This window comes from Leucoraja erinacea, chromosome 18 (assembly GCF_028641065.1).
Source record: "Leucoraja erinacea ecotype New England chromosome 18, Leri_hhj_1, whole genome shotgun sequence".
NCBI classification, from domain to species: domain Eukaryota; kingdom Metazoa; phylum Chordata; class Chondrichthyes; order Rajiformes; family Rajidae; genus Leucoraja; species Leucoraja erinaceus.
In genome coordinates, this window is record NC_073394.1 from 16,575,623 (window position 1) to 16,589,394 (window position 13,772).

At 42.6% G+C, this 13,772-nt stretch overlaps 1 protein-coding gene across 1 annotated transcript; it reads right to left on the reverse strand.

The window, feature by feature from the left end:
- Positions 1–2,422: 2,422 nt before the first annotated feature.
- ehf (ets homologous factor) lies at positions 2,423–9,868 on the reverse strand. The gene is given in 5 exon segments (XM_055649970.1): positions 2,423–3,059; positions 4,109–4,259; positions 4,262–4,303; positions 5,810–5,903; positions 9,773–9,868. Coding segments are annotated over 5 exon segments (468 nt in total). The 3' UTR covers positions 2,423–2,974.
- Positions 9,869–13,772: the final 3,904 nt, after the last annotated feature.

A 13,772-nucleotide genomic window follows, 5' to 3' on the forward strand; every position in this document is an offset into this window, starting at 1 on the left:
CTTTTTAACTCAGCGTGCAGGCAGCAGCAAATTGTCGCTCCCTTCAGTTTCACCCCACCTACACCCCTCTGCTTCCCGGCCATGTGTGTGACCCCTTGCCTCCCCTCTCCAGCTCCCCGCTCATTGCACCGGCGCGGGGGCTTTGCACTGTCTTCACGTCGGCGATTCTAGCAGCGCAGTGCAGTCACCGGAGACGTCAGGACCAACGGGACACCGACCCCCAGGCCCACTGCAAGCACGGAGATCCCAGAGACCCACAGCCAGCAGCAGCCCAGCCCCGTTCCAACTCCAGAGGAAAACTGCAAACTGGCCGGAGACGTCAGGGCCACCAGAAGCCGCTCCCCGATGGGCCGCTTCGGCGACAAGTGGCAGTTCGCCCACAGCCCGATCTGCGCCCTCTCATCGGGACACGGACCCCCAGGCCCACTGCAAGTACGGAGATCCCAGATCAGCAACTCCAGCCCAGCCCCGTTCCAACTTCAGAGGAACACGCAGTGTATGGGCAGAAGCTGATAGTGTGGAAGGTACTTCTTGTTCTTGGGGTCGCGCAGCTCGGGCTGTGGGCGAACTGCCACTTGTCGCCATAGCGGCCCATCGGGGAGCGGATTCCTCTGGAGTTGGAGGGGGAGGGAGGTATTGTGCTGTTTGATCGCCCCCTACTATCCCAGGGACAGGGAGACAGGACGTTCACCGAGGGCGGCCCGCAGAGGTGACAGCGGAACCTCCGGTCGGTCCTCGAAGAAAGGGGAACTAAATCCCCATTCATAAAAGAGAAGGTGAGAGTATATTGCGCGGGAGGGTTAATAATTGACAATCTGCTGCTACCTGCCCGCTGAGTTAAAAAGTTCCCATGATAGACACGATACACAGTGTATCGTGAGTCTTGCGTGGGAACTTTTAAACTCAGCGTGCAGGCAGCAGCAGATTGTCGCTCCCTTCAGTTTCACCCCACCTACACCCCTCTGCTTCCCGGCCATGTGTGTGACCCCTTCCCTCCCCTCTCCAGCTCCCCACTCATTGCACCGGCGCGGGGGCTTTGTACTGTCTTCACGACGGCGATGGCTGCAGGTCAGTGCAGTCACCGGAGACGTCAGGACCAATTGGACGTCGACCACCAGGCCCACCGCAAGCACAGAGATCCCAGAGACCCACAGCCAGCAGCAGCCCAGCCCAGCCCCGCTCCAACTTCTGCCGGGATCAAGGCGCAAACTGGCGACCTTGCGGATATGAGCCGAGCACTCTACCACTGAGCCAGCCATTAAAATCTACGCAAAAAAATTTCCATTCCGAAGACCGACAAATTCTGAATTACGAAAGGTGTCTGGTCCCAAGGCTTTCGGATAAAAGGTTGTGCACCTGTAATAGTATAGATAGGTGGAGTCAATAATGGGGGGGGGGGGGGGGGGGGGGGGGAGTGCTGGTTTGTGTAATGGATTGCGCTACTTCCAGAACTTCCTGCAATTTCTGATGGTTCTGTGCAGAGCTATTGTCATACCAAGCTGTGATGCATTCAGAGAAATTGCATCTTTGTGGTTGGACCAGGACAAGATGCTGACAATATTTACACCTTGCAACGTAAATTTCCTGACCGTCTCCACCCCATCACTATTGATGCAGATGTGGGCATGTTCTTCGCCAGCTCCTTTACTGACATGGAGAGAGAGGTTGTTATCTTGACACCATACGAGGAGGATCTCTATCTCTTTCTTGTGCTGTGCCCCATCATTGTGTAAGATGTGGTTGTGTGGAAATGTTCCACTCATATTGCCATCAAATTTTGGTCCTGCATGTACAAAAAAGTTCTGCAGTTACATATACAAGTTGAATGTTGAAGAAATAAACAAAAAATATAAAAGGTTTGAAATTATGGCTTATCATTTTGGTGACCGAGTGCTGAAGATATTCTTATAACATTAGATAGAAACAAAGAACTGCAGGTGCTGGTTTAACAAGGACAGGCACAATATGCTGGAGCACCTCAGTGGATAAGGCAGCATCGTTTGAGAACATGAATGGGTCCCAAAACATCACCTATCCATGTTCTCCACGGATGCTGCCTGACCCGCTGAGTTACTACAGCATTTTGTGCCATTCTCATAACATTCTTCTTTGTGCGACTTTAGCAGAGGTATTAGCCTGCATAAAATAAAGTGTTAAAATAATATCATCACCAGCAATAATTTTCAGCCATCACTGTTAGAAAATAGTTTGCACATCTATATAAAGTGCTGGCCAAACTCTACCTTCAGATATAAAGGAAATGCTTCTCTATATATTGCACAGAAGGTATAATTTACTATTCTGCACTTAAGTACATATTTAAATCAAAGTAGACTTGGATTTGGCCCCATGGAAATATGCTGATAAAGTAAGCAGAGGGAAAGTATCTCAACTAATGAAAAATAATACATTTACAGGTAATCTGTATAGGAAATTCAGAAGAAACCATTGAGTGGAAATCACTGCCAAATTAATTGAATGTCTACACTGAGAGAAATTAAACAAACATTCAAGGAAGAAAAGAATAAAGGGATAAATGGATAGGCGAGGAAAGATGGGAGGAAGGTCAAGTATATTGCTTATTTCTGCACTGTATCCTTTATGTAGGTCAATGTAATAGAGATAAACAACTGGTTGTCTATAAAACACAAGAAAACAAAAGTGATAGGTAGATGTAGATCATAGATTTTGAAGTGCGTTGACTCCTGAGTATTTACAAAGTGCTTTGCAACATAATACATTGCAATTCAACATCTATATATTATGAGCTTAATGTATATTTAATCTTTTTTTTAATACAACATTCATTGTAAGGGTTTGATCTGTAATAGGAATGTGATTACATTGCCTAGTTATGATGATTACTGATAGCCTAGTTCCTGAAGAGTGCACGAGTGCATTCTAGCGTAGTCTCTTATTTTCCATTAGGGCCATATTTTTAATCAGGTTGTAATTGATGAGTAAACAAGGATATTTATCTCCAGCCATATGCATTCCTTCCAAACTTGTACATTAACCTTCTATGCACCCGTTCCAAATTTCCAGTTTTGTAATAATGCCTGAAAAGCTAAATAAAATGAAGTGATCTGTCAACAATTATTTCCCTCTGTAAAATGTGACAATCAGGTATTATTGGCAATAATAAACTACCAGTATTTAGGATTGGTCCATGAGTGATTCTATAATTGCAAAGGATTTGCAGCATGCTATCTCTTAACACATATAAACCGGATTTCCATAACCTTTCTTGCACTTACTTTTATTTATGCTCTGGAACTTGCACCTTCCCAATAGAACAAACCTTTAGCCTCTGCCCATCACTAACTCATAGAGTCATTGAGTCTTACAGTGTGGAAACAGGCCCTTTAGCCTAACTAACCCACACTGGCCAACATGTTCCATCTACACTAGTCCCACCTGCCTGCATTTGGCTCATGTCCTCTTAAACTTCTCCTATCCATTAACCTGTTTAAATGTTTCTTAAACGTCCCAATAGTACCTGCCTCATTGACCTCCTCCGGCAGCTCGTTCCATACACCCACCTTTCTTTGTGTGAAAATGTTACTCATCGGGTTCCTATTAAATCTTCCTCCTGTCATCTTAAACCTATGTCCTCTGGTTTGCCCTTGTCCATTGATGGAAGAGACCCAGATTGGGGTCATCCAGACTAGTAACTGCAGTGCATTTTGTAGACATCTCATACTGCAGCCACAGTAGTGTAGAGATTTAATGGTAAGGGTGGCACAGGCCCTTCGGCCCACCGATACTGCACCGACCAGCGATCCCCGTACACTAGTGCTATCCTACACACTGGAGACATTTTAGAATTTTACCGAAGCCAATTAACCTACAATCCTGTACATCTTTGGAATGTGTTAGGAAACTGCAGCACCTGGAGAAAACGCATGAGGACACAGGGAGAACATTTAGTTTTTTCTGGGATATGTTTCTTGCAATGTAAACTGAACAGTGCCTTGCAAAATCCTTCCCTATTATAACTAGATTGTACATAATTAAAAGTGCCTAATTGTGAAATAAAAATAATTCCAATTTACCAAATCACATTTCTGTTTGGAAGTTCAGCCTGATACATAGATTGCTAAAGTACCTCAATGCTCTGCTTAGTTTCTCATAGGTCATGTGCTCATTCTTTTTCCTTTGTCCCCAGAGCTTAGCCAGAGAATCGGACTTCACAACTTTGAATATTCCTTCTTCTATGTCTTCCCATTCCAAAATGGCGCTGTTTTTCTTCGGAGAGTGGAAAGATCGCGAATAAATTCCCAAAGGTACTCTCTTTGCAAACCTTCAGGAGAAAGCGAAAATCCCACTTACTCCTATATCTGAAGAAGGGTCTCAACCCAAAACGTAATTCCTTCTCTCCAGAGATGCTGCCTGACCTGCTGAGTTACTCCAGTATTTTGTGTCTACCTTATATATCTTATGTTCTGCATGTTACAAAAAAAAGAAATCTTCCCACTCCAGTTACCTCCCACACTACAAAGACGTAAGGGTTTGGAAGTTAATTGGCTTTGGTAAAATTGTAAATTATCTTTAGTATGTGTAGAATAGTGCTAGTGTCCGGGGATCGCTGGTCAGCACGGACTCAGTGGCCGAAGGGCCTGTTTCCGTGCTGTATCTCTAAACTAAACTAAACTAAAAACTCAATTTTAGATAACATGCATCACATTTCAATGCTTGATTGTGCTGTGCTCTGAAGAATAATTGCCCAAATAATACCAACTGAGAGCCACCGCCTACAGCACCACCCCTGGAGCCCCCTCCTCCAAACACAGTGTACTGGGCTCCATCAGCATGATCTAGGCAGCAGCATGGCCTCCAGTGCTGCACTTAGGGAACCATATTAATGTATTGCCATATATGGCAATATATGTGCGGCCATATTAACGTATTCCCATGCACATCATTGTGAAACGGGGGAAACTAGAGCATCCAGGTGAAACCCACAAGCTGAACATGCAAAGTCCTCACAGACAGCAGCAGAGTCGGGACTGAACTTGAGCTGGATCTGTGAAGCAGAAGCTCTACTAGCTACCTCCCTAAGAATTTGAAACTGAGCATCAGCTTGGCACACCACATGGACATTTCCTGTGAAGAAGTGACCCAGCCTGCATTCAACATCTCCAGTGTCGAGGAGGCCACATTGTGTGCATCTGGGAACAGTTTGTATTCCTGATCCGCAAGAAGGAATTGTAAATAGTTTGTTCTATGCTCCCCCCAGTCTAGTTTCAGTCAATAAAATACTGAATCAAGCACTTGAGCAACTAAACTTTATTTTGGATAACACAACTACAGTTCCCTATACAATACCTAACCACCACGGGTTCGATCCTTGTATCTGCTTGGCCGAGCCCTTCCAGACTCGTGCAAGCACAGACACTCCAAAAGGTCGCGCAGTCCCAAGCGTTCTTCCAGAAGATTGACATCGGACCTCGTGGGAGCTACCTTTTATAGGTCCCCGAACCTTGAGGGGCCGAACCACATGGGGGTGGTCTGTTTATAAATCAATCAAACATATTGATAATAACAGTACATAATTGACAGTTCCATAACCCAATAATACAATCTGGAATGCATTGTATTTGAAAGAAGCTTCAAGAAGGAAGCCAACACAGATGAATAGTGCAACATGTGCCCTGGGATTCAAACAGTTCCTCCAAGGCTCAACATTTCAACCAATCAACAATTAACAGGGCACTCATTTTGCAACATTATTTATACTATTTGCAATGCCTTTGCAGCAATCCAATCGGAATGATGCATTTAAGGTTAATTTGCAAAACTACTATACATTTTATCAAGTTAGGAGAAACAAGAAGAACACCTGGATCCTTCACCATCCTGCATGTCAGTCTGAGCCTTGGCTGGCTGGCGCCATCCAAAGCCTGTAAATTTCAACTGACAAGGGTTAAGCAATTCTGACAAGTGCAGGGATCTTCCATTTTATGGTGTCTTTAATTTGGTCAGTATTAACAGAATGAGTTTGACGAGCCGTGCTGCATCTCCCTAAGTAGCAAAATGGAGATGCTAATGGAAAGGGAATGGATGGTAAATAAGGAAGAGCAAACCAGGAGTCACAGAAAGATTGGCCCCTTCAAAATTCTTAAAGGGGAGATGGAGAGAAATCTGTCTGATGGTGGAATGTTCTTAAAGGTGGCAGAAGTTATAGAGATGAATACATGACAATATACTGTTCAAGAATATTAAAATTATAAATTACAAGTCCTTGTGATTTAGTTCCTGCACTCAACCCGAGTCAGGGGTTCCTAGCCAAGCAACACAGTTAACATTACAATTGCTCCGTACTTAATATTCTACAGATTTCTGCTGCAAAATTCTCAATGACATTTGTCAATCCACCATGCTCTTTTCAAGCAGGATGTGATGCATAATTCATGTATGAAATGGAACTCTGCCACTTTGTGAGCATGTTACAGAAGGGTGCTTTTTCACATTGTTGTACATGATAATGTGATCCAAAGGAATGAATTAGCTTTCATATAAATTAAACATACACGGATATCACCGATAATAACAATTACATGCGCATGTAAGATAACATTCAGGAGAATATAAATGACTAAAGGTCACGTTGCAATTCTCTGCCTGGAGAACATCACTAGAGAGCCCCTTTTCTATTACTAATTTTATTTTAACTTTCCTCTCTTTCACCACAATAATATCTCATCATGTTATTCATTTAATGAGATTATAATAATGAGAAGGCCTCCCACACATCTTGACAAAACTTTATTTTGCGTAAGTAGTCAGCCAAATCATTCACCTGAGCTTATGGATGGCCAAGACTCTTCCATTGATGGCTTTTCATCGGCCTTCCGGAAATGTACCTTCAGCAATTAATCCGTAGGAGGACCGACGAGATATCAATGAAACTTTGATAAGGAAAGCTTGAAGGACAAATTTATCAATTAAATGTTTCTACCAGGTATTGAAAATTGACCTGTCCAGAATGTGAATAGAAACTCACTCAGGAGGCAAAAGTTAATTAAGAATTAACCATTTCTATGTGTCAGTAAAGTGCCAGCATGAAAATGTATGAAGATTAAATATGGGGCTGTTCAGCAATGAATGTATCAGTTGCATACTTCCTCATCACTGCCTCTTCATGTATTTCCCCCTCCAATGCCTGCAGCCATTTCTTTGTTGGCATTATCACCACATTGTAAACAGCATTCCTGCACTTCTTGCTCCTCCAGGTCTTTTAAATATCATGACTCATCCTGTTCGGCAGACATTTCAATGAATGCTGACCCTCTGGAATTGTGCCATCCATAAATTTAATTTTAAATGACAGCTTTGTCTTCTGTTCTCTCTGCCAACATGAATATGTCACCACATTCTTTGCGTGGTTATGCATGAAGCCTTCATATTTTATAGCTACCATATTGCATGCATCCTCCATTTGCAGAACAGGCTTAAATATATTTTAAATAAGCTGAAATGGTCACAGATATAATCTATTAATATATAGTAGAGTGGGTACAGAATCCAGCTCTGTAGCACTGGCTGTTTGAGCTCAGAGGGTGCCAAATTAATTCTAATTTGCACCACTCTGCAGGCTGAGCCAGCCATCATGTTAGGAAATGTGTTAGCGTGTGCAATGTTAACACCTGCTGGAAGAACACAGACTAGTCAGGCCATATCAACAATCAGTCGGCAATGTCACTTTCATGCCAGTACTGCCAAACTGGTGCTTGATGCTCATGCTAATGAGAGCTTGGTTTGGGAACAACTCTGCCCAAGATCGTAAGAAATTGCAGAGTTGTAGATATAGCCCAGACCGTCACACAGACTAGACATCCCACCATTGACCCCATCTGCACCTCACACTGCCTCGGAAAAGCAGCCAACATAATCAAAGACTTGCTCCTCCCCAGTCATTCCTTCTTCTCCCTGCTCCCGTCTGACAGAAGGTACAGAAGCTTGAAAGCACGCACCACTAGACTCAGGAACAGCTTCTTCCCCACTGTTATCAGGCTTCTGAACAGTCCTACCATAAGGTAGGGTACTGGTCGATTCACCCCTATCCCATTGTAATTTGTCCATGGAACTGATGTAGCCGAAAGCTGAGGAATGTATTCTGCACTCTGTATCTTCCTCTTTGGTCTATCTATACATGTGTCTGACTTGATTGTATTTATGTATAATATTATCTGATCTGTTTGGATAGCATGAAAAACAAATCTTTTCACTGTACCTCGGTACACGTGACAATAATAAACCTAAACCTAAATCTAAATGTGTTCAGATGGACGCGATTGGGAGGAGGAATATTCCCACAAAGTCTATTAAATGGCTCATCAATAACTTGTTTGGTTTCTCACTGATTTCTACTGACTGTTACTGTAATTTAACAATGGTTTACTGGTTTCTGCAGGGACTAGTACCCAAAGTTTGACTTCAAGCCATCTGGAATAACCAGTTCCTCCAAAGCATGATGCATTTGAGGGGATCCATGTGGTACTTGGCATGGCCGAGAGAATGAGTAGTTGCATGCAGGGCAGGGCTGGCAGCTACAAGAGGCAGGAGGAGGGAGAACAAAACTCAGCAGCAGGCCAGTGCTTCAAGAGAAGAACTTGCCAATGTGAATCATAGTGAGGAACAGTGGATCAGACATCTCTGCTTAGTAAAGCTCAGAAAACAATGGAGGTCATATGCACACACATATGCCCTCCTCACTGCACCCCGTTACCATTCCTAATCATATTGACCTAAGGGGCCAGGTATATTTCATATCATTCTTGGTCGATTAAGCTGGCAGAACTAAATTAACTTCAGGTAGGTGCTTTTTCCAAACTTAATTTTAATTGACATTAATGTTTTTTATTTAATTAGCATATCTCAAAGGTGATTTTTAAGTGATTTTATAAAAATTGTTAATTATGTTTCAGATGCTTTCAAGAAGTATGAGTCACCAGAAAAAATCAAGAAATCCGTGAGCAAGGCCTTTCTGCTGCGTGCAGTTTGGTTGTCACTCGGATCCACTTTACGTCAAAGAATAATGGCTAGCCAGATTTAGGAGCCATGCAACTGCAAAAGTCATCCCACCAGAGGCAAACAATGAGCAAGGTTGGGGTCAACCATGATCTGGAGGAGGCTGAGATTGAGTAGGGATATCTTCACTAAAATTTGTCAAATCCAATTTCGGAAAAGGTAAATAGGGTGAAAGGTTACCGTGGATAGGAGGCAGAAATGGAGAGCTGAGGTTCTAGTGAGATCAGTCCTGGTGGAGTAGGCACTAGAGGCCAAGTATACATTCCTGCTCCTGATTCTAGTTCACATGTAATTGCTCATCAACCTCTGGACAGGGCAAGAGCTGATTTGTCACCATGGCCACATCACTGTGTCTCTGTATGTCTCAATCTCCTCCAGGCTTGAGCTAGTGATATTTTTAACCTATCAAAGTTTGCCTTCCACTATTGCAAAGACAGAACACTTTCTGTTCCAGAAAGCTGAATACATCTTCTTGCATATATTACAGGGCAGATATCCAAAGGCAAAACCAATCACAAAATGCATTTGGTCCTATTGTATACATGTACACAGCACATGCAAAGCACCTTTAACATTGGTGCCTTAACATCAGAGAGCACTTAATTGTTGACCAAGTGACCAACAGGACAACGGAGGCCTCTTCAATTATAAGAGAAAGGAGCACTCCTAGCCTCTCCAGTGCTGGGAGTCTGCCACTGAAAATAATCATCAAATTGTCAGTTACCATTCAATCAATTACCTCAGCACGTTCTGGCTGAGGCCATCTTTCTTTGTGGCCCAGCCCTGAATTATCCAAAGCTTTGCCCACATCTTCATATCTGAATTCGCAATACATGGTCCATTGGAGGTTGTGGTGCTGTTTTAATATCCATCCAGCCTCTCCCATCTTGGTTATTCTTCAAAATCTACTACTAGTTCCTTGAATTATCATTGAGAACCCTTTCATTAGGGCAAGCGATACTGGCTGTAAATACATACTAATTCAGGGCAACTGCATTGAAAGCTAAAGATTTCATGTTCATAAGTTCTAAGAGCAGAATTAGGCCATTCGGCCCATCAAGTCGACTTCGCTTTTCAATCATGGATGATCTATCTTTCACTCTCAACCCCATTCTCATGCCTTCTCCCATAACCCCTGACACGATATGATACGATAGAACTTTATTTATCCCAGGAGGGAAATTGATCTGTCACAGTCATAAAAACACAAAATACATGAAACAAACACAAAATACATGAAACACTGTTGGCTGGCTGCTGTGTGCACAGTGCCTGAACCGGAAACAGTAAGTTTTTTTTTTTTTTTAATGGCCCCTTACTAATTTTTACAATCTTACTAATCAAGAATTTGTCAATCTCTGCCTTAAAAATATCCATTGACTTGGCCTCCACAGCCGTCTGTCAGAGACATTTATGACACAGACGTACAGAACTACAATCTCATGATGCCTAGCAAGGTCCCCTGTGCAGCAACATATTACTGTACCACTAAGGAACCTCTCAGCCACTTTGTCCTTTGCTCACATTGTTTCCAGGAAGTGCACAAGAGCCAAGAGCGCAGCAATTATTACCCATCCCTAATCACCGTTTGTGAAAGTGATGGTCAGATGCAATTTTGAACCACTGTCTTCTTTGTTGGGAAGGTACTCCCCCAATCCTGTTGGTGGACAGTGATAATGATGGAACTATGATGTCTTTCCAATTCAGGATGGTGGGAAGAATCGGTCTGATTTCATTTTGTACAATTAATTTCATCAGAGCAAAGTGATCAATCATCTTTATGTTGGGCAATTTTGGTGAGTAATGATCTTGTTTAGCGACTAAGTATAGCTGCTCAGGTTCTAAGTAACTAGGAAGATATAATCATGTCACCAATCCATTATACAGTTTATTATTACACCCATGCAATTGAAATAAATACCTGTGTGGAACAATTCCTTGTTTTTCCAACTCCTCTTGAGAGAGTGGTAGACTAACCTGTTGAACGTGTTTTCCATATACAAAGTCAGATAGATGATTGTAATGATGCCAACATCTGACCTAATCGACGCTGTTCAAAGTATGCCAGCAGAAACAATTGTTAGCAATAGCATATACCCACTGCCTAAATATTACTATCTGATTTCAGTTATTAATATTAAAGCAAAAGAGTAGCTATGTTATTATTTTTGATGTTCTTGAATCAAAGAAACTTCAAATAAATAACACTAATATAGGTCGTATTCTAGATAGTGAAAATGTTTATCAATAATTACAGCAGTGTCTTGACTGCAAAATCTGTCCCCAGACAACCTGGTGATCGATCAAGATACACCCAGAACGCTAATGCCCCTGTCCCACTTAGGAAACCTGAACAAAAACCTCTGGAGACTTTGCGCCCCACCCAAGGTCCGTGCGGTTCCCGGAGGTTCCCGAAGGTTTTTGTCAGTCTCCCTACCTGCTTCCACTACCTGCAACCTCTGGCAACCACCTGCAACCTCCGGGAACCGCACGGAAACCATGGGGTGGGGTGCAAAGTCTCCAGAGGTTTCTGTTCAGGTTTCCTGTTAGAACCCTTTTTAAACAATGGAACAACATGCGCAGTACGCCAATCCTCGGGGACTATTCCCGTTTCTAATGACATTTGAAAAATTTCTGTCATAGCCCCGGCTATTTCTACACTAACTTTTCTTCAGTAACTGTAACATCAAGCCCTCTGTATTACAGGAATCTCCAAAAGCAGGTCTGGTGAAGCCTCTTGCTTTTCCAAACGTCCTGTAGACATCCTAACGTTAGCATGTGACCTGTTTTTTTCCCCCCACTGAACCAGCTTTCAGAGTTCAATGAAGATCACACTGCTTTTACTTCAGAAGGTAAATTGGTTCATGTGCCAAACTGGAAAAAACGTAGACGATAAAGTGGAAGAAACTTAGAAGATAAAGCAGTTGAATCTGAGATTCAACTTCGAAGATAAAGTGGAAGAAGCCGCAATTAAACACTATCTACTAATAGTCACCAAGAAACAAGCAAATTGAGAACAGGAGAAAAAAGTTAGTTTAATTCTTTGTGGTAACCCTTCTAGGTTATGAGGAAAGTTTAAGCAAATGACACAAATTTTCAGCTGGTAATTTTCTGCTTGAGTGATATTTAAGAGGAATGTACATATATAGAGTATGGAAAAATGTACTGTGGAGTAGTACTTTAAAATAAACAGCGAGAGTAAGACATTCATATTTTCTCATGTTTACTCCCACTGCAGAAAGAGGATATTTAGCTCATTGAGCCAGGGCAATTCTCAGAGCAATCCTATTTACTTTCCTAGAACCTATTCCAAAATCAGGCCCTTAGGCCAACAACCACATGTCAACCATCAAGTACCGAGCTATATTGACTCCATTTACCAGCAATTGGCGATTCAAGTTTTACCGAACGCCTTCTTGACCACCCTATCTACCTGTGACGCAACTTTCAAGAAACTATGTACCTGCATTCTTAGATCCCTCTGTTGTACAACTCTCCAGAGCCTTTTCATTCCCAGTGAAGGTCTTGCCCTGGTTTGACTTCCCAAATGCAACACCTCACAGTTATCTGCGCTAAAGTCCATCAACCATTTCCCCGCCTACTTGCCCAGCTGGTCAAGATCCTGCTGTAGCATTTGATAACCCTTTTTGCTGTCTACAATGCCACCCATTTCAGTGTCATCTGTAAACTTACTAATCATGCCTTCCACATTGTTGATATAAACCACACACAGCAATGGGCCCAGTGGGGATCCCTAGAGGAGCTCCAATAATCACAGGCCTCCAATCCGAAAAATAACCTTCCACCGTCTCCTTCTGCATCTTTCCATGAAGTCAATTCTCTATCCAGACAGCTTGCTCTCCCAGGAGCCCATAAGATCCAACCTTCCAGAGTAGCCTACCATGCGGAACTGTATTAAATGCCTTGCTGAAGTCCATGTAGACAATGTTTTGCCCTCATCAACTTTTTTGGTTACTTCTCCAAAAAGCTAGTGAGATTTTGAAGACATGATCTCTCATGTGCTAGCCCATGCTGACTATTCCTTATTAGCCCATCTATCCAAATGCATATATACCTTATCCCTCAGAGTACTCTCCAGTATTTGCCTACCACAAGTGTTAGGCTCACTGGTCTGTAATTCTCTTTCTTTTCCTTTCAGCCCTTCTCAAATAGAGGCACAACATTAACCACCCTCCAATATTTCATGCATGTCTAATGATGATTTATATATCTCAGCCAGGGCAGTTTCTCAGAAACCTGCAATTTCTTCTAGCCTCCCAGTGTCCTCAGATATATCTAATCAGGCCCAGGAGATTTATCTACCTTCATACTCCTCAGGATGTCCAGCACCTCCTAAACCTCCTCAGGCCATCTCCATTAATTGACCCAGTTCCCCAGTCTCCATGTCTTTCTCCACGGTAAAAGCTGAGGAGAAATACATCTCTCCCTCCATATCCTCTTACATACCCATAAATCTCCTCACCACCAAGTCTCCTGCCCCATTCTTCGCTGAAGCTGGGCAATTTCAAAATTCCAGTTTATTTAAAATTCATTGGTTTTGAAAGACTTGATAAAGGCCACATTTAGATTTGACTCAGTCGATCACTAAACTATAAAATCCAGTACCCAAGCAATATGAACTGTAAAAACAAAGGAACTGGTAGTTTTTATGGGCCAAATCAAACAGCCTTATCATTATCTCACTATTATTCAGATGTCCAAATTAAAAGTGCAAATTT